This window comes from Papio anubis, chromosome 11 (genome assembly GCF_008728515.1).
Source record: "Papio anubis isolate 15944 chromosome 11, Panubis1.0, whole genome shotgun sequence".
Taxonomy (NCBI): domain Eukaryota; kingdom Metazoa; phylum Chordata; class Mammalia; order Primates; family Cercopithecidae; genus Papio; species Papio anubis.
Window position 1 is genome coordinate 120273649 of NC_044986.1, and position 19892 is coordinate 120293540.

General features: G+C 46.5%; 1 protein-coding gene across 5 annotated transcripts; it reads left to right on the top strand.

Moving 5' to 3' along the window:
* The first annotated feature begins 44 nt into the window (after positions 1–44).
* Positions 45–19641, top strand: ANKRD16 (ankyrin repeat domain 16). Of its 5 annotated transcripts, XM_003903358.4 has the most exons (8): positions 57–1009; positions 1959–2179; positions 4267–4309; positions 5656–5764; positions 6549–6710; positions 9227–9305; positions 11317–11507; positions 19449–19641. In XM_003903358.4, exons 1-7 carry the CDS (start codon positions 696–698, stop codon positions 11472–11474), a joined length of 1086 nt encoding a protein of 361 aa, XP_003903407.1. In that variant the 5' UTR covers positions 57–695; the 3' UTR covers positions 11475–11507; positions 19449–19641. The 5 variants fall into 5 exon arrangements, with proteins under 5 accessions (XP_003903408.1, XP_031508403.1, XP_031508402.1 ...); XM_031652542.1 differs by lacking the exon at positions 6549–6710 and having other exon boundaries at positions 47–1009; XM_031652541.1 differs by lacking the exon at positions 11317–11507 and having other exon boundaries at positions 52–1009.
* Positions 19642–19892: the final 251 nt, after the last annotated feature.

A 19892-nucleotide genomic window follows, 5' to 3' on the forward strand; every position in this document is an offset into this window, starting at 1 on the left:
GCTACCGGGCCACGCCCCATCTGCGCTTCCGCTCGGGCCGGGGCTGAGCGGGGAAACTTTCCCAGAGTTCCTTCGAGCTGCCCGGGTTCCCGCGGAGTCGCGGCTGTCGAAGGGCGGGGACTGGGGCGGAGCGCAGGAACGCCGGTCCCCAGCGGCTGGAGGCTAGGGCGGCCCTGAGGACGCGCGTGGGGCAGGTCACGCTTGGCCCGGCTGCCTCAGGAGCCACCCTGCCCGGCGCGGGGCGAGGCTGTGCGCGCCCTGCCGGACCCTCCTTTTCGGGTCTTTGCGGTGTAATGGCGCGTCCCACTCTTTCACGTGTTCAGTCCTGAATCGGCCCCGACAGCTCCAGGACGGCGGACTCGAGTGCTCTCGGATCCCCAGGCCCCTCCGCGCTCACCCCTGACCGCCCCGTCCCTGAAGAAAAACCGCCCGGTGCCCGGGACCGCGGCTTCTCCCATGCGGGGCAGGCCGGGGTTGTGAGGGGGCAGCCGGCCTGCGGACTAGGCCGGGGGCGTGAGGAGGCAGGTCTGCCGGGGACAAGGCCGGGGGCGTGAGAGGCGGTTCTGCCGGGTCCGGGGCGCGCGGGGCAGGTTGCGCGAAGAGGCGGAAAGTCCCACTCGCCCTCGGCCTCTCCCTGCCCGGCCGCCGGTGTCCCGCCCGCCGCCGTCCCGCACAGCCTGGCCCGACCCGCAGCGATGGCCCAGCCCGGGGACCCGCGGCGCCTCTACAGGCTGGTGCAGGAGGGCCGGCTGCGCGCCCTGCAGGAGGAGCTGCAGGCGGCCGGGGGCTGCCCGGGGCCAGCCGGGGATACCCTCCTGCACTGCGCCGCGCGCCACGGGCATCGGGACGTGCTAGCCTATCTGGCCGAGGCCTGGGGCATGGACATCGAGGCCACCAATCGAGACTACAAGCGGCCTCTGCACGAGGCGGCCTCCATGGGCCACCGAGACTGCGTGCGCTACCTGCTGGGCCGGGGGGCAGCGGTCGACTGCCTGAAGAAGGCCGACTGGTAGGTGTGGAGACACCCAGCCTCGTCTCTACCCGCAGAGTCGTAGCGAGTTCCTTGTGCTTCTCCGTCCCCTCGGACACCACAGCTGTTTTCAGCTCCTAGTCTCACCCCAGGCCTGCCCAGCGGCAGGGACCTCCTGCCCAACTTTCCCTTAAAACGCAGTTGACCTGCAGAGTCTGTCGTTCTTGCCCTTGTTGGTTAACTGACCCGGCCAGTCACCTCCCTTTCTAGAGCACAGAATAATGTAGAATATAACCAGACAGAATGTTACCAAACAATGAAGTGTGTGCACTATACAGATAGCTCCTGGATGCGACGTTCTGGAGACATTTAGCTCAGTTACTTCTGCATCAATGCATGGTTTCAGTTGACATTGCTCCAATCAATATCCAGAATTCCTGAGTTATTCACGCACTTGTGTGTGTAGAGCACTGTGCAGCTGTATCACATACGTGCAGCCTTGGATAACCACCACAGTCAAACCACACCATCACACAAGCCAATTGCATTTCATTTGTTAGATTGACGCTGATTTCAGTACTCACTAGGTCAGGTTCGTTAGAGGGTGTGAACCTCTTTAGGAACATGGGGAAGTACGTCTTCCCCACTGGGGCAGGGGAATAGACCCGGTTGTTTTGAGGGTTGTCTGTGGGTTTTCTTAACTCTGCCCCAATTCACTGCTCTCCTGTGAACTAGCTCATAAGCAGCTTTGTCTCCCAGGCACCCTCTCCTCTAGGTACACATTCGTTACAATCATTTTCCCCTTATTTCTCCCAGGGTCCCACAGAAGGCACAGAGGTCGCCGGTCAAAGCTGTTTTCCTGCCTGCCAGAGCCCCAACCCTCTAGGTTTCCTATCTGTGCCAAGGATGTGTGTGTTTTGAAGACCTGGCCCCTGGCTTCTAATGTCTCAGCTGCTTCCATCTGACAGCTTCTCCTGGTTGGCCTTAGGACTCCTCTGATGATGGCCTGCACAAGGAAGAACCTGGGGGTGATCCAGGAGCTGGTGGAACATGGCGCCAATCCACTCCTGAAGAACAAAGATGGCTGGAACAGTTTCCACATTGCCAGTCGAGAAGGCGACCCTCTGATCCTCCAGTACCTGCTCACTGTTTGCCCAGATGCCTGGAAGACAGAGAGCAAAATTAGAAGGACTCCTCTGCACACTGCAGGTACAGCCTACAGCTCTGCAGGCGTGCAGTACACACATGTGGCTGCTTCACCCAGCACTGCCCAACCTCATCTTGTTCAGGTTACCTTCTGGGGAAAAGAGGATTTTGGAAAACAGAAGGCAGAGAATAAGAACATCTGGGTGGAGGAGGGGGTGGGGGGTGCGCAGGTACAGTGGCTCACGCCTGTAATCCCAACACTTTGGGATGCTGGAGGCAGGTGGATCACCTGAGGTCAGGAGTTCAAAACCAGTCTGGCCAACATGGTGAAACCCCATCTCTACTAAAAATACAAAAATTAGCGGGGCATGGTTGCGACTCCCTGTAATCCCAGCTACTCGGGAGCTCTAGAGTCTGAGGCCAGAGAATGACTTGAACCCAGGAGGCAGAGGTTGTACTGAGCCAAGATTGCACTACATTACACTACAGCTTGGGCAATAAGAGCAAACCTCCATCTCAAAAAAAAAGAGCATTTAGGGGCCTTTTGGCATATAATCAATTTCTAAAACTAACATAACTTGGCTAGCATGCTGTTGTATTAGTTTATTTTTCGTATGTATCTGTGTTATCCTCCCTAGATTATTTGCCCATGAGCTGGTTCTGTGGTACATAGTCTTTGACCTTGGGCAAGGAAATTAGTCTCTCTCTTGAGCAAGTTTCCTCATCCACCAAATAATGTCAGTGACGGTATGTCTCAGGGTTGTGGTAGAGTTTAAAGAGCGTGATGTATGTAAATCCTTTAGAAGATGCTTGGCACATAGCACGAAGTAACTGGTTAGTGATATTTTCTTTATCATGTTTACATTGTTACTCTTAAAGGAAGGAGGGAAATATATGTCCTCATAGCCTTAGTAACACCTACCATAGTGCTATACATTTAAATAAATATAGTACTCATAATTAAATGCGTTGGCCCAATAACATCTAATGTAAATTTGGGTTACAGTTTTTATTATTTGGAGCAGTGATTCTTAACTCTGAATTAGCTATTTGTAGATTATTTTAAATTAGTAAAAAGTTTCTATTTGCTCATTTGTTTGAAGAAAGTAAAAAGAAAAACAATTAGTAAAAAGTAAAACTACTGTAATTTCAGGAATTAGATATTAAGGAGCTCAAGAGTCTAGATCAAAAAATTCAGAAAATAACTTGTAGCTTTCTAGATAGTACACTGATTAGGATACAGGGCTTTTAGTTTCTCTAAAAATCATCACTTGTGACATTTTATAGTGTTACTTTTTGGTTTTTGTTTTTTGGTTTTTTTTGTTTTTTTTTTTGACAGAGTCATGCTCTGTCGCCCAGGCTGGAATACAGTGGTGTGATCTCGCCTCACTGCAACCTCTGCCTCGTAGGTTCAAGTGATTCACGTGCCTCAGTCTCCTGAGTAGCTGGGATTACTGGCATGTGCCACCATGCCCAGCTAATTTTCATATTTTTAGTAGAGACGGGGTTTAACCATGTTGGCCAGGCTGGTCTCGAACTCCTGACCTCAGGTGATCCACCCACCTCGGCCCCCCAAAGTGCTGGGATTACAGGCATGAGCCACATTTGGCAATTAGGGACCAAGGAATCCTTTCTAAAGCTTTGCAAGTAAGTAGAAAACTTTTTTTTAGCTCATGAATTATTTGACCAGTTTCTCCCCTGGAGAAACAATCAGCACTCCATCATTCACCCAAAGTAGGGGAAGACAAATAGTCATAACCTTTGAGTATAGTTACTTTTGGTAGGGGAATTAAATCCAGGCTATTTTGTCATGGATTACTATTACAATATTTTGCATTTCCTGGGCAAAAATGGACTAGCCTTGGGGATTCGCAGCACAGAAGCGTAAGCTTAGGATTGAAAGTTTCCCGTGAAAGTGCACATAAAGATAAGATAATCAAGTGTTGACTGCGTACATACAAAGTGAAAACATTATTGTTTACCACTTTATCCAGTTAAATATTTATTTGTGTAGGGCGGTAACAGTGTACCCTATTTAATGACTCCTTGTAAGCTATCACTAATAGAATGGGGCAGAGAGCAAAGCGAGGAGGCAGGAAATATTTTATGTGTGCACTAAAAAGCTCTAATTGTCAGCTTTCTCCTCCCAGCAATGCATGGCCATTTAGAGGCAGTCAAGGTGCTTCTTAAGAGGTAAGAACAATATAACAAGTTGGGGAAAATATTTGCTAACTATGACAAAGAGTTATTATCAGTGCTACATAAAGAGCTCAGACACATTTCTGAGAAAGAAATTAGGCTTTCAAAAGAAAAATAAAAGACATAAGCAGATAAAGAACATAAAAAATAACAAATATCTGGGGAAAATGTTTTCAGTGGCAAAATCATCCATTTTTCTATCTTTTTCAACAAGCATTTATACAAATTCATTTAGCACTTAATATAAAGTAAGCCCTGTACCAGGTGCAGGGGCCACAACAGAACAAGACACATGTAGTTTCTACCCTCCTGGAACTCACAGACTGGCAGGAAAGACAGACCATGAAGGAGTCCCGAAAGTCCGGTGTGCATTACAAGGACTTCCAGGATCCCTACAGAACAAATAATGGGAAGACCCAATTTGGCTTAAGAGTAAACAATCTCAGCGCCAGTGTTTAAGCTGTGACCTGAAGGAGAAAAATAAATTAGCTGAAAGCAGGAGGCAAGGGAGCATTCCAGAGAGCAATAACAGCACCCATGGATGCTCCCAACCAGGAAAAAGTGTGGTAGATTTAAGAAACCGAAAGACGCCTAGAATATGCTGAAGCCTGAACATTGAAGGAGAGGGTGAATGCTATCAGCCACATTGAGGATTTTCCCTTTTTTTTTTTTTTTTTTTAAGTTTTTGAGATGGGGTTTCCCTCTTGTTGCCCAGGCTGGACTGCAGCGGCGCAATCTCAGCTCACTGCAACCTCCACCTCCCAGGCTCAAGCGATTCTCCTGCCTCAACCTCTTAAGTAGCTGGGATTGCAGGTGCACGCCACCACACCCAGCTAATTTTTTATATTTTTGGTAGAGACAGGGTTTCACCATGTTGGCCAGGCTGGTCTTGAACTCCTGACCTCAGGTGATCCACCCACCTTGGTCTCCCAAAGTGCTGGGATTACAGTTGTGAACCACCATGCCCAGCTTGGACACAGATGTCTTAAATATTTTGGCTGTGGAATTGAGGGATGGGGGTAATCAATTGATTAGGAAGGATGAGGGAAAGACAGTGGGAAGGGGTGACTTCAGGGCCTCTGGTACAGAAAGCTGAAGAGACCAAGTGCTGTCAAATGGGATGGAGAAGGTTAGAGGAACAGCGGGTCTGCTGGGGAAGACCATCATGCTCCTGAAGGCTTAGTGCTCAGTTCGGACACTGAGATGGGGGAGAATAGAGAGATCCACGCTCACAGGCCATTTCCACACATGCAGTCCACCTGCAGATGATCAGGTGTCAACTGTCCCTTGGGTTTGAGGTGGTGAATTTTCTCAGCTCTTACTTGGGGTTTTGGCTCTAGGTGCCAATATGAACCAGACTATGGAGACAACTGTGGTGTCACCCCTTTGATGGATGCAATCCAGTGTGGTCACATTGATGTCGCTAGGCTGCTCCTTGATGAACATGGGGTATAAAAATGGTTATGTTTTTATTCTTTTGTTTCTTCTTACAAATTTTAGATCACAGGATAAACAGAGCACATCGTTGCTCAGATCCCAGGTTCCATTCCCCAGTCCCTCCAAACTCTCTCTGCGACTTGGTGACCTCTTTAAGCACCAGTGTTCCCATCTGTAAAATGGAGAGAAATTTAGTTTCTTCAGAAAGTTTTACGAGGACTAAATAATATAATGTACATAAAGCAGTTGGCAAAATATTCAGTAAATGGTAGCTGTTTTATAGCAATAATAACAACAAATTGTCTCTGCTGAGAGTGCTTTTGGCACCATAGCCTGGAACATTGAATCATAACCATCTTTTTGATTTGAGAGCAGGGCACGATGGCTCATGCCTGTAATCCAGCACTTTGGGAGACCAAAGCAGGTGGGTAACCTAAGGTCAGGAATTTGAAACTAGCCTGGCCAGCATGTTAAAACCTATCTCTACTAAAAATATAAAAATTAACCAGGTGTAGTGGCACACATCTGAGGCTGAGGCAGGAGACTTGCTTGAACGAAGGAGATGGAGGTTGCAGTAAGCCCAGATTGCACCACTGCACTCCAGCCTGAGCAACAGAGTGAGACTTTGTCTCAAAAAAAGAGAGTCCTTTGAGGATGAGACAAAAGCCACATATCCTCCACCCAGAGAGCTATGTGTAAACAGCTCAGTTCTGCTGAAGCGCCAGCAGGTGCCCAGATCTGAGTTGCCCTGTTTCTTATCTTTGACCTTTGCTCCTTTCTCTCCTCTGCCCACTAGGCTTGCCTTTCAGCAGAAGACAGCCTGGGTGCCCAGGCTCTGCACAGGGCAGCTGTCACAGGGCAGAACAAAGCCATCCGATTCTTGGTCTCTGAACTTGGCATCGATGTAGATGTGAGAGCCACATCAACCCACCTCACAGCACTTCATTATGCAGCTAAGGTTTGTTACTTCTTATAACATTGTCCTAGCTTCCCCGAGGCTTGCCTTACTCCATTGATGGGTAGCTCCGTAGCCTGGTTTCTTTGGCCCCATCTCTGTGGAGGAAATTGCCCATGATATTCTTCTGAAATGGTCAGGATTCTGAAGCAGTTTATCTCTTCAAACAGAAACCTGACTTGAATTTGTTTCTAGGCAAAAACTTACTTAAAAAAAAAACTTTTACTCCATAAAGTGCCTCCCCGCTCACACACAGGTTTTTGTTTTCAGGAATAATGTTATTTGAAGCCATAAATACCCATTGTGTGAAATTCTTGGCTCTCCGTTCTTATACTGGATTCCAGAAGTTAAGAACTCTTCAGCCAGGGCAAGAGAATTGCATTTACTAGGCTCTCTGGGGTGTGAAATATTGAAGATAAACAAACATTTTCAGTGGAAAAGTAGCTATTTTAAATGCTAGGAGCGTTTTGCATATTATCCTTAACATTATCTATTGGCTCTATACCTTTACTTATTTTTTGTTTTTTTGTTTGTTTGTTTTTGTTTTTGCTTTTGTTTTGAGATAGAGTCTTGCTCTGTTGCCCAGGCTGGATTACAGGTGCGTGCCACCATGCGTGGCTAATTTTTGTATTCTTAGTAGAGACGGAGTTTCACCATGTTGGCCAGGCTGGTCTTGAACTCTTGACCTCGTGATCCACCCACCTCGGCCTTCCAAAGTGCTGGGATTACAGGTGTAAGCCACCACGCCTGGCCTACTTGTTTTTCTAATCAATTACATTCTCCTGCCTGATGTCTTGCTTTCGAGCAGCTGGGTGGATACACATGGATGTGCTCTGTGGCCACAGGGTCCTCCCATAGGAAGAGTGAATCTGGAACCTTAATTGTAGTCTCATCACATAGTAGCAGACTAACTGGCTAGACAAAGAGTGTATAAATTATTTCATAGGCCGAGCGTGGTGACTCACTCCTGTAATCCCAGCACTTTGGGAGGCCGAGGCACGTGGATCATGAGGTCAGGAGATCAAGACCATCCTGGCTAACATGGTGAAACCCCGTCTCTACTAAAAATACAAAAAATTAGCCGGACATGGTGACAGGTGCATGTAGTCCCAGCTACTAGGAAGGCTGAGACAGGAGAATGGCATGAACCTGGGAGAAGGAGCTTACAGGGAGCCGAGATCGCGGCCACTGCACTCCAGCCTGGGCAACAGAGCAAGAAAAAAAGAAAAAGATCAAGACCATCCTGGCCAACATGGTGAAACCCTGTCTCTGCTAAAAAAAATACAAAAAAATTTAGGCTGGGTGTGGTGATGCATGCCGGTAGTCCCAGCAACTAAGGAGGCTGAGGCAGAAGGATCACTTGAACCCAGGAGGCACAGGTTGCAGTGAGCCAAGATCACGCCACTGCACCCCAGGCAGACTGCATCTCAAGACTACATCTCAAATATATATATTTATTTATTTTATAAATAATATTTTATTTTAAAAAATATAATAATTCCTACTAGCTGTAATAGGAATTCCCATTTATGAGAGGTTATGATCTTTTCTAGTTTATCTGTGCCCTAAAGATTTTAACGAAGAGTGTATTTGCTTGGGAAATTTTAGAGTTTTGGGTTCTGTATAAATCACAAGATTTGTACTGCTCACAATGATGGAAACTAACTGCATTGGGTCAGTAATTTGGCCCACAGAGTTGATCATCTATATTCTAATAATTAAATGTCACCAAAATGTTTATTTAATGATTTATACTAGAATTGAGAATGATACACTATCTTACTTTAGATATGAAAATTTGGCCAGGCACAGTGGCTCACACCTCTAATCCCAACACTTTGGGAGGCTGAGGTGGGAGGATCCCTTGAGCCCAGGAGTTTGCAATCAGTCTGGACAACATAGTGAGACCTTGTCTCTACAAAAAAAAAAGAATAAATTAGGGGAAAAAAGATATGAAAATTCACTTTTAGCAGTTGACTGTTTTAGAAAAGGTGCCTAATGTATGTTAGAGTCTGGCTTTAAAGTGTGAAAGGAAAATAAAAACTTAAGATCCCCAAGTCACTCTGCCAAAAGAAAAAAAAATTAAACTGAAAGCTGAGTCATACAGAAAGCTGCCTTTCCTTTTGTTCCTAAGCAGATAGCTACAGATAAAGGGTTAAATATTTCCACAGGTAGCTACTTTATATTCACCTTATCTTATGTAAAGTGCCAATTTACTGAGAAGGAGATATTTAATGTATCATTGCCTATTCCCCCCACCTACTCCTTTTATCCTGCCGCGTGGATTCAGTAATGTGACCGTACCCTCCCCTCCTTTTCACTCCAGCCCTCTTCCCCTTTAAATATTGAAGCCCTCAAAATAATCTTTGAAGAAAGACACAGATTTGTCTCTCGGGTATGTCCTTAACCTTGGCAAAATAAACTTCTAAATTGATTGAGACCCCTCTCAGATACTTTTTGGTTCGCAAAAGGTTTTCTTTTATCCTCCTCACAGTGATAACAAATTTGTTTCCATTCAGGAAGGACATACAAGTACAATTCAGACTCTCTTATCCTTGGGAGCTGACATCAATTCTAAAGATGAAAAAAATCGATCAGGTACCGTTTAATTTTATATATGCCTTGGAAATTAGTAAACTGAGTATAACCAATACACTTTTATATTTAAAACATTGATTTTATATTCTTCCTTTTTTTTTTTTTTTTTTTTTTTGTGATGGTAGTGTTGAGACAGTTTCCCTCTGTTGCCCAGCCTGGAGTGCAGTGGCGCACCATTTCAGCTCACTGCAACGTGCATCTCCTGGCTCAAGTGATTCTCGTGCCTCAGCCTCCCGAGTAGCTGGAATTACAGGCATGCACCACGATGCCTGGCCAATTTTTGTATTTTTAGTACAGACAGGGTTTCCCTGTGTTGGCCAGGCTAGTCTTGAACTCCTGACCTCAAACAATCTACCTGCCTTGGCCTCCCAAAGTGCTGGGATTACAGGCATGAGCCACCGCGACCAGCCTTAATATTATTCTTCTAATAGCTCAGCTACTTCTCCTTAAAATATCTGTTTCTCTTCATATAATTGTTATTATAGCAGTGATGATGACTGCCACTCATTACAACTGCTGTTGTTAACCTTTGTTATTATTTTAAACCATAACAATATATGCGTCATAAAAGCAGTTTCCTTCTAATCCATGATGACACTTGCTAGCCAGGTATTGTATCAGTTCTTCGCAGGTCATCCATTTTGGAGTATATTTAGGAACTATATTCACTATTATTTTTTTTTTATTTAGAATATTCAGAAACATTCTGAGAGCGAATTCTTTAGACTTGGACTTTAAAATAAACCCTCTAACATTTTGTGAGCCAAAGACCATCTTGCAAGGGTTTAGTGGAATCTTTTTTTTTTTTTTTTTTTTTTTTTTTGAGACAAAGTCGCGCGCTGGTACCCAGTCGGGAGGGTAGTGGCATGGTCTTGGCTCACTGCAACCTCTGCCTCCCAAGTTCAAGCGATTCTTCTGCCTCCCAAGTAGCTAGGACTACGGGTGCCCACCACCATGCCCAGCCAATTTTTGTATTTTTAGTAGAGACAAGGTTTCACCATGTTGGCCAGGCTGGTCTCAAACTCCTGACCTCAAGTGATCTGCCCACCTCGGCCTCCCAAAGTGCAGTGATTACAGGTATGAGCCACTGCACTTGGCCTAGTGAGATCTTTCTGATGCTTCAAAGACTTGCAGGAACCTACCTAGTCACTCTAGGGCTGGAAAGGGCAGCTGCTCTGCCCAGGAAGGGACACCGCTTCTCTGCTGGAGGGAAGGCAGCAGAACCACCAGTGCCCCTGAACTCAGCACACCAGGAACCTCAGTATTGATTTCTATACCCAGAGTGGGAAGCTTGTTCAACAGTGTTTTTTTGGTTACATGATTATTTGTGGTGATAGTTTTATTTACAAAGCAAATTCAATAAACCTTTTAGAAAGTTTTTTGTACCATTTAAAGTGTGTTTCTAGAGCATTCCGGAGTATGGAGAGGATGTCTCCTATATCTTGTTAACGTGCTCTGTTGCTTCTTGTTTTAGATCAGTTTCTTTTTCTTTTTCTTTTTCTTTTTCTTTTTTTTGAGACAGTCTTGCTCTGTCACCCAGGCTGGAGTGCAGTGCTTACTGCAACCTCCACCTCCCAGGTTCAAGTGATTTTCCTGCCTCAGCCTCCTGAGTAGCTGGGATTACAGGCACGCACCACCACGCCTGGCTAATTTTTTAATTTTAGTAGAGATGGGGTTTCACCATGTTGGTCAGGCTGGTTTCACACTCTTGACCTCGTGATCTGCCCACCTCAGCCTCCCAAAGTGCTGGGATTACAGGCGTGAGCCACCGCGCCCGGCCTAGATCAATTTCTTAAATCCTCTCTAACTGGTTTTGTTATCTTTAAAACTATTTTCAACCCAATCAGGTTAAAAAGAAAAATATTTTGATCTAGTGTAGGTGAAGTTGTGAAAATGAATTATGGAAGATATTGAAAGAATCGATATTCTTATTGGGCACTATCAACTCACAAGGTCAGTATTGCTCCAGGGGTTGTGTTTTTAAGTCCACATGATTTTTGTCACCCCTCAGCCCTGCATCTGGCCTGTGCAGGTCAGCATTTGGCCTGTGCCAAGTTTCTCCTACAGTCGGGACTAAAGGATTCTGAAGACGTCACGGGCACCCTGGCTCAGCAGCTCCCAAGGAGAGCAGATGTCCTTCAGGGCTCTGGCCACAGCGCAATGACATAAGGATGTTTCCAAGAGGAGGCAATAAAGCGCATGGTAATTCATACCCTGCTTCTTAAGTCAGTCACAGATTCAGCGAAACGAGTTGGAAGCCAGTTTTCCATCTCCTCCGCTTCCTCCCTTCCCTCCTCCTGCATGTTCCCCTCCTGCTGAGGAGTTCCCAGTGATAGGGGGCTGAATTCCCAGCTCCATGACAGGCACATTATGGAGTCCTGGGCACAGTCATAATCTTCCCGTAGTCCATATTTCACTGTTTGTATTCTTAAAGTAGAATAGATAATGTTTGTGAGATCAGATTGTGGGATCCTTAGAGAAGCACGCACCATGCATGAATATAATGAATATAATATAGTATGCACACTTTCACAAATATATGAAATATAATAACTGCTGTATGGTAAGGCTATGATAATAATAACAAAAATATCACATACATTGCTATTAACTTGAGCCATAAAATGTAGTTGACCCGTTTAATTTCTTCCTTCATAAGCTTTTACTTGGCCATTACAATGGTTCACTTTTGGTTTCGTAGCCAAGAAGGACATACTTATAATCTGTTTACACAGGCATTTACAAGAAATTAATAAAAACTTTTATATATTCTAAGCACTGCTCGTTAAGCTATCAAGTTTTAATCTTGAGGGTTTTTGTTTGTTTTAATAGATAAATTTAGTATTGGCCCCCTTCAAGTAATAAATACATGTAGAAAATGTAACTAAGGACCAGGCATGGTGGCCTGTGCCTGTAATCCCAGCACTTCGGGAGGCTGAGGCAGACAGATCACTTGAGGCCAGGAGTTCAAGACCAGCCTGGCCAACATGATAAAACCTCATCTCTACCAAAAATACAAAAATTAGCCAGGTGTGCTGGTGCATGCCTGTAGGCCCAGCTACCAGGGAGGCTGAGGCCCGAGAATCGCCTGAACCCAGCCGACAGAGGTTGCAGTGAGCCGAGATTGCGCCACTGCACTCCAGCCTGGGCAACAGAGCGAGACTCCGTCTCAAAAAAAGAAAGAAAATGTAACTAAGATATTTACAAAATTTCTGTTAAACTGAGTTGAAGAATGGGGTTTTGTCTTTAAAACCCATTTTCTGTCCTGTGCCGTCCACTCACAGAAGCCTCTGACTGTTAAGGAATGAAACACTTGACATTTAGCTTTAAAAGATATTGTAGCCTCTTAAATGGAGTAAAGATAGGGTGAGTCCTCAGGCATTTAGATTCTTTTTCTACATTTTTCCTTTTCTTTTCCTTTTTTGATCCTTTTCTCTGAATTGCAAAGAATAATTATTATTTTAGACCAGGCTTCTTAATCATTGTATGCATTAGTCGCAAGCAACATTGAACCCTCTTGTTGAGTGTGATCCAGCAAGTGCTTGTTGCACACCCACCTTATTCTCAGTGTTGGGCTCAGTTTGGCACAGAGCAAGAATTTCCTGTTCGTCTTAATTATTCCCAGATGGTATCAGCAGATTCCTGTTTCTAACCACCAAATCAGTGTTCTGGTAGAAACACTCCTGTCTTGTGACCTCTAAATTACACACACTCTCCATCTGCACTGATTTGAGATGAGTTACCACTTTCCTGTTGTTCCAGAGATGCCTGCGTCAATGCCCTCTGGGGCTGAAGATGGTTCTGTTGTGTGGATATTTCACGTGTACAGATGGGACTGAAAGATCAGTCTGGGGCTGCCCTCTTTCCCCTCAGCACACACATGAGCAGCTTTGCATTTGCAGCAGCTGCATGCACTATCAGTTTCCATTTGGCTTTGCTTCTGCCCTTACAAACAGCTGATGATGACAACACAGCATATTACACTGTTGTCCCCGGTTTTCTGAGATTCCATGCACCTTTGTAATAGAAACCATGGTTACCGGATGCCACTGCTGAAACTACTAGACACCCAGAGATGGCAGTGATTATAAGAACATTAATCGTGGGTTGGGCATGGTAGCTCATGCCTGTAATCCCAGCACTTTGGGAGGCCGAGGCAGGTGGATCACCTGAGGTCAGGAGTTCAAGACCTGCCTGGCCAACATGGTGAAACCCCATCTCTTCTAAAAATATGAAAATTAGCCCGGCATGGTGGCATGCACCTGTAATCCCAGCTACTTGGGAGGCTGAGGCAGGAGAATCACTTTAACCCAGGAGGGGGAGGTTGCAGTGAGCCAAGATCGTGCCACTGTACTCCAGCCTGGGCGACAAGAGCGAGACTCCATCTCAAAACAAAACAAAATTACCCTGGCATGGTGGCAGTCGCCTGTAATCCCAGCTACTTGGGAGGCTAAGGCAGAAGAATCGCTTGAACCTGGGAGGCAGAGGTTGCAGTGAGCCGAGATTGCACCACTGCACTCCAGCCTGGGTGACAGAGCGAGACTCCATCTCAAAAAAAAAAAAAAAAACATTAATTGCAGCAAAGAGAGTAGCAATAATAGAATAATAACCAGATGTTTCCGTAACAATAATATATGAAGAATGCTCTGACAATGATGATAATATTTTTCTATTACTCCCTGATTATAGTTACTTTCCTCACCTCCTTTGGGTCTTTACCTACAAGCCACCTTCTCAGTGAGGCCTGCCCAGGCCACCCTATCTAAAATTGTATAATTTCTTCAACATTTGATATCTTCTTTCCCCAATTTATTTTTTTCTTCTTAGCATTTGCTATTAGCAAATGTACCATATAATTTATTTATTTTGTTCATTGTTTTTCTCCCCCACTGGTATGCAGGCTCCTTGGACTGATTTTTGTCTTTTAAATTTAAAAGTATTATATAGTTAATGAATGTGCGATAAAAGCCCTTTGTGTGCATTGAGCACTTACTATATGCAAGATAGTGCTAAACCCTTACCTAGATTGTCTCATTTTGTCCTCTGACTCTTGCACCCTGCAGCCCCTTCTCATTGTTATTCCCTCTGGAGCATCTTTTCCCATACACACGTTCAGGAAGAGTCTCTACTTGATACCCTCAGTTCGTAGGCACCACCCACCCCCCTGCAGTCCTGCGTCATTGTTGCTGCTCTGTGCAGACTCTTCCTTTCAGATACCAGCGACGTCCTAATTGCCATATCAAGTGATGTACTTTTAGCCCTTAGGTTAGTGACCCTTTCAGTTCACTACTGATCACTGCCCCCTTCTGGAGTCTTGCCATATGCAATATGCACTCCTGGATTTTTCCTTCTGCCTTTTCCATCTCTGCCTCTGCACTCCTCTGTCAGGCCGACCCTCCATGCTCAGGTGTACCAGCTTCTGTCTCCAGCATCTCCCTCATTCTGGGTTTTCTCTTGAAGCATTGTTGTCCAGGACTCGGGTTTCAGCTATACCCTAATGTCAGTAACACTCAGATCTCTCTAGCCCTTACTTTCCACCACCTGTTTACATTTCTGCATGGATGTTCTGAGGCCGCCTCATATTCAGTTTATTCAAAACCCAGCCTTCCCCACAACCCACTGACGTACAGGCCTGCATTCCTGCCTTGGTTGATGGCATCACAGCTCACCCCACCGTGTTGGAAAGCTGGGGGTCAGTCGTGACTCCTCCCTCTTCAGGAGTCCCTGCGGAGGCCTGCTGCTGGGCGGCTCTCTAATCTGCCTGTTCCACACCATCCCTACTGTCACTCCTAGAGAGTGGCAGCCATGTCTTAAACACGCCTCTCCAGGTCCTCAAATCCACCCTCCACACGGCTGCCAGGGCGTTCTCGCTAATGTGACCAAGGGCATTGATTGCCAATTGTGGCTTAACGTGCCTCCCAGAGCACGTACTACACTTTTGCCAGGATTTCTGATTGCCTCAACTAATGCCCACTTCTGCCAGGGCTATCAGCTGGTCCTAAAAGCACACCCGCTCCCATGGTAAGTGTGTGTTATTAAAATAAGCTCAATCAAAGCAGAAGTCTCGGCCGGGCACGGTGGCTCACGCCTGTAATCCCAGTATTATGGGAGGCGGAGGCGGGCAGATCGTGAGGTCAGGAGATTGAGACCATCCTGGCCAACATGGTGAAATCCCATCTGTACTAAAAATACAAAAATTAGCTGGGCGTGTTGGCACACGCCTGTAATCCCAGCAACTTGGGAGGCTGAGGCAGGAGAATCGCTGGAACCCGGGAGTCGGAGGTTGCAGTGAGCCAAGATCACCACTGCACTCCAGCCTGGCAACAGAGTGAGACTCCGTCTCAAAAAAAAAGAAGTCGCTGAAAAGAGATGGAAAGAGGTAAAAGTTGTAATGACTTGAAAATAGCGAGGACCTAACATATATTACCACAGCAATTTATACCAGAAAATACACAAGACAAGATGGAAAGGATCACAGAATGGAAACGAGATGGCAAGTCAGGCGAAAGCCTGAGGGAACTATAGGGAGGGTGCTCAGACAGTGAGAAGAGGGAGGAGCAAGCACTGAATTGAATGTAACCTGGGATGTTGCTAGAATTCACCAGCAGGTGGCAGACCAGAAAAATGTCCCTTTTAATCTCTGACTTTTGTTTGTAAAGCCTATTGTAAAATACAGAAGATAGTAAAGGAGAAAACAAAAATAATCTATAGTTCCACCAGCCAGATGGAACTACTCTTATTTCCCCTTAGTCTTTCAAAATGCATATAGGGCTGAGCACAGTGGCCCATACCTATAATCCCAGCACTTTGGGAGGCCGAGGCAGGCCTTGAGGTCAGGAGTTCGAGACTAGCCTGGCTAACATGGTGAAACCCCATCTCTACTAAACATACAAAAAGTGGCCAACCATCCTGGGCACGGTGGCTCACACCTGTAATCCCAGCACTTTGGGAGGCTGAGGCAGGCGGATCATGATGTCTGGAGATCGAGACCATCCTGGCTAACAGTGAAACCCTGACTCTACTAAAAATACAAAAAAGTTAGCTGGGCGTGGTGGTACGTGTCTGTAGTTCCAGCTACTTGGGAGGCTGAGGCAGGAGAATTGCTTGTACCCAGGAGGCGGAGGTTGCAGTGAGCTGAGATCGTGCCACTGCACTCCAGCCTGGGCAACAGAGCAAGACTCCATCTCCAAAAAAAAAAAAAAAATTTAGCCGGGTGTGGTGGGGCACGCCTGTAGTCCCAGCTACTTGGGAGGCTGAGGCATAGAATTGCTTGAACCCAGGAGGCAGAGGCTGCAGTGAGCCGAGATCACACCACTGCACTCCAACCTTGGCAAGAGAGTGAGACTCCATCCAAGAAATAAAAATAAAATGCGGGGCCGGGTGCAGTGGCTCACGCCTGCAATCCCAGCGCTTTGGGAGGCCAAGGAGGGCAGATCAAGAGGTCAGGAGATCGAGACCATCTTGGCTGACACAGTGAAACCCCATCTCTACTAAAAATAGAAAAAATTAGGTGTGGTGGCGGGCACCTGTAGTCCCAGCTACTCAGGAGGCTGAGGCAGGAGAATGGCGTGAACCCAGGGAGCAGAGTACACCACTGCACTGCAGCCTGGGCAACAGAGTGAGACTCTGTCTCAAAATAAATAAATAAATAAATAAAATGCATACAGTTGAGCTGATGCTGTATATGCAGTTTTTTGCTTAAATTTGTTTATTTATTCATTTTGGAAACAGTCTTGCTCTGTCACCCAGGCGGGGGTGCAGTGGCACAATCTCGGCTCACTGCAGCCTGCATCTCCTGGGTTCAAGCAATTCTCATACCTCAGCCTCTTGTGTAGCTGGGATTACAGGCGCCCTCCACCACGCCTGGCTAATTTTTGTATTTTTAGTAGAGACAGGGTTTCACTATTTTGGCCAGGCTGGTCTCGAACTCCTGACCTCGAGTGATCGGCCCACCTCAGCCTCCCGAAGTGCTGGGTTTACAGGTGTGAGCCACCATACTTGGCTCTCTAACTTTACATTACAAGCAAATCCTAATGCTCTTTAAAACTTTGTGAATGTCGTGTTTCATGGCTGTCTTATGCTCCATCGTATTGCTGTCCGTATTGAGTCGTGTGTGTTGCCTCTTTCGTTGGTTTCCATTTTGTTTTTAAGATGTAGACAGAGTAATCAGTAGAGCTCTGTCAAATTCAACTGGAGGCAAGGGTGGCAGGTTGGGGACGGAAACGGCTGTTGGATTTGATCACCGGAGGTTGGGCCGTGCGAGTGGGTGGGAGACATGGGCTGCACTGGGACCTGAGCAACTCTGCGCCCTTGGCTGCATTGTGTGATGAAGGAAAGGAAAGAAGAAAGCAGTTTGACAGGACAGTAGTTTTCTCCGAGAGGATGAGTGAGGGGATGAGCGTGTGGCATGTTTACAGACTGGGAAATGAGCCCAGAGAGGGAGGAAGCCAGCAGTGAGGAAGGGAGGGCTCTGTGGGAAGGCCCTTCGGAAGGCGTGGAAAGTAGGCTTAGAAGCCCTTGGGAAGCTCAGTTCCAGATGAAGAAGGAGCATTTCCTTCTCAGAGGCATGGAGGAAAGAAGCAGGGCAAGGAGGAAGAAAAAGTCCAAGGCAGAGCCCACATGGGCGCCTCATTGAATGCCAGTATCTTGGAGGGTGGGGGATTTGTGGAGCACGTTCAATGGATAATAATGTAGACTTATATTTGGCAGTTTTTACACTTTTTAAAATTATACTCTTTCAGTTGGAAAGAGTGATGTGATTTTTTTGTTTTGTTTTTGAGACAGAGTCTAGCTATGTTGCCCAGGCTGAAGTACAGTGGTGCGATCTCGGCTCACAGCAACCTCCACCTCCTGGGTTCAAGCGATTCTCCTGCCTCAGCCTCCTGAGTAGCTGGGATTACAGGCACGCGCCTCCACACCCGGCTAATTTTTCTATTTTTAGTAGAGACGGGGTTTCTCCATGTTGCTCAGGCTGGTCTCGAACTCCCGACCTCAGGTGATCCACCCACCTTGGCCTCCCAAAGTGCTAGGATTACAGGCGTGAGCCACCACGCCCGGCCACGTGACGTGATTTTTATCGAGAATGAAACGAGATGGGAGTGAGGGCTGGCCACTGCCAATCCTGGTAACGACAGGGACTTGATTGGCCTGTGTGATTAACCTACCCTGCGGCATTCGCAGAACCTGCCTCCCTCCACCATGCTGAAAACGTGATTGACTTGATACTGAGGACAGGCCTGGGCGCTCCTGGGAAAGCACGGGGAGTGGATGCATTTATGAGCCCATGCCCTGTGCAGCTTCTGGCCTGAGCACAGCAACAGGAGGGGCCTGCAGGCATTTTGACCAACATGACACCTCTCCTGGCTTCACCATAAGTGAACCAGGTCTCTTGTTCCCTCTTCCTACTCTGGAAGGCCCAACGCATCCTCAAGGGGAGTGACACCATGGGGGTGTTTGAAACAACATTTTAAAAATAGCAATGGCTAGGCACCATGGCTCACCCCTGTAGTCCCAACACTTTGGGAGGCCAAGGCGGGCGGATCACTTGAGGTCAGGAGTTTGAGACCAGCCTGGGCAACATGGTGAGACCCTGCCTCTACAAAAAATACAAAAAATTAGCTGGGCGTGGTGTGCCTGTAGTCCCAGCTACTATAAGGAAGCTGAGGTAGGAGAATTGCTTGAGCCCAGGAGGTCAAGACTGCAGTGAGCTATGATTGCACTACTGTATTCCAGCCTGGGTGACAGAGCAAAACCCTGTTTCAAAAAAAAAAAAAAGCAGTAGGGAGGGAATGAGGGCTGGCTGGTGCCCAGGTAGAGTCGCAGGGAGGAGAGGCCCAGAGCCAAAGCCTACCTCACTGTGTGGGTGCACTGGGGGCCTCTGCAAAGCTGATCTCACCGCATGGGTGCACTGGGGGCCTCTGTGAAGGGGTCAGTGAGGAGCTGGACAAAGATCAGAGCAGGTTTGAGAGAGAATGGGAAGGCAGGACCTGGAGCTGGAAAATGAAGCAGTGGAGAGGGATGTGGATCGATGTTTTTTGTTTCTTTTTTTAATGGAGCAGATTTTTTTTTAATGTTTTTTTAATGTTTCTTTTTTTAATGTTTTTTTAATGTTTCTTTTAATGCTTCTTTTTTTAATGTTTACAGATTGCTGAGAAAATGGTCCAACAGACAGGAAGTGAGGAGGAGGAATGAGTCTAATGTCCCTATGAAGCATCTAGAGTCTTGTTAAAATGCAGATTCCTTCAAATGTAGGGATCCTGAAAAAAAGAAAAATGCAGATTCTCAGAGGGAGAGAGTCCAGGGGTATGGGGGCCAGTCAATAAAACTATCTACTGGATACCGTGCTGTCTGAGTGATATGATCCTTACTGCAGACCTCAGCATCAAGTGATATACACAGGCAACAAACCTGCACATGTATCCCTATATTTAAAATAAAAGTTGAAATTAGAAACTTTTAAAGATGCAGATTCCCACCCACCCACCCCTCCGCCCCGGCAACCCCCAGCTGCTTCCAGCTAGTTCCCAGGGGCGGCCATGGCTGCTGCATTGAATAGCTTCTTGTGCGCAAGGGCAAATATTCGTGTTT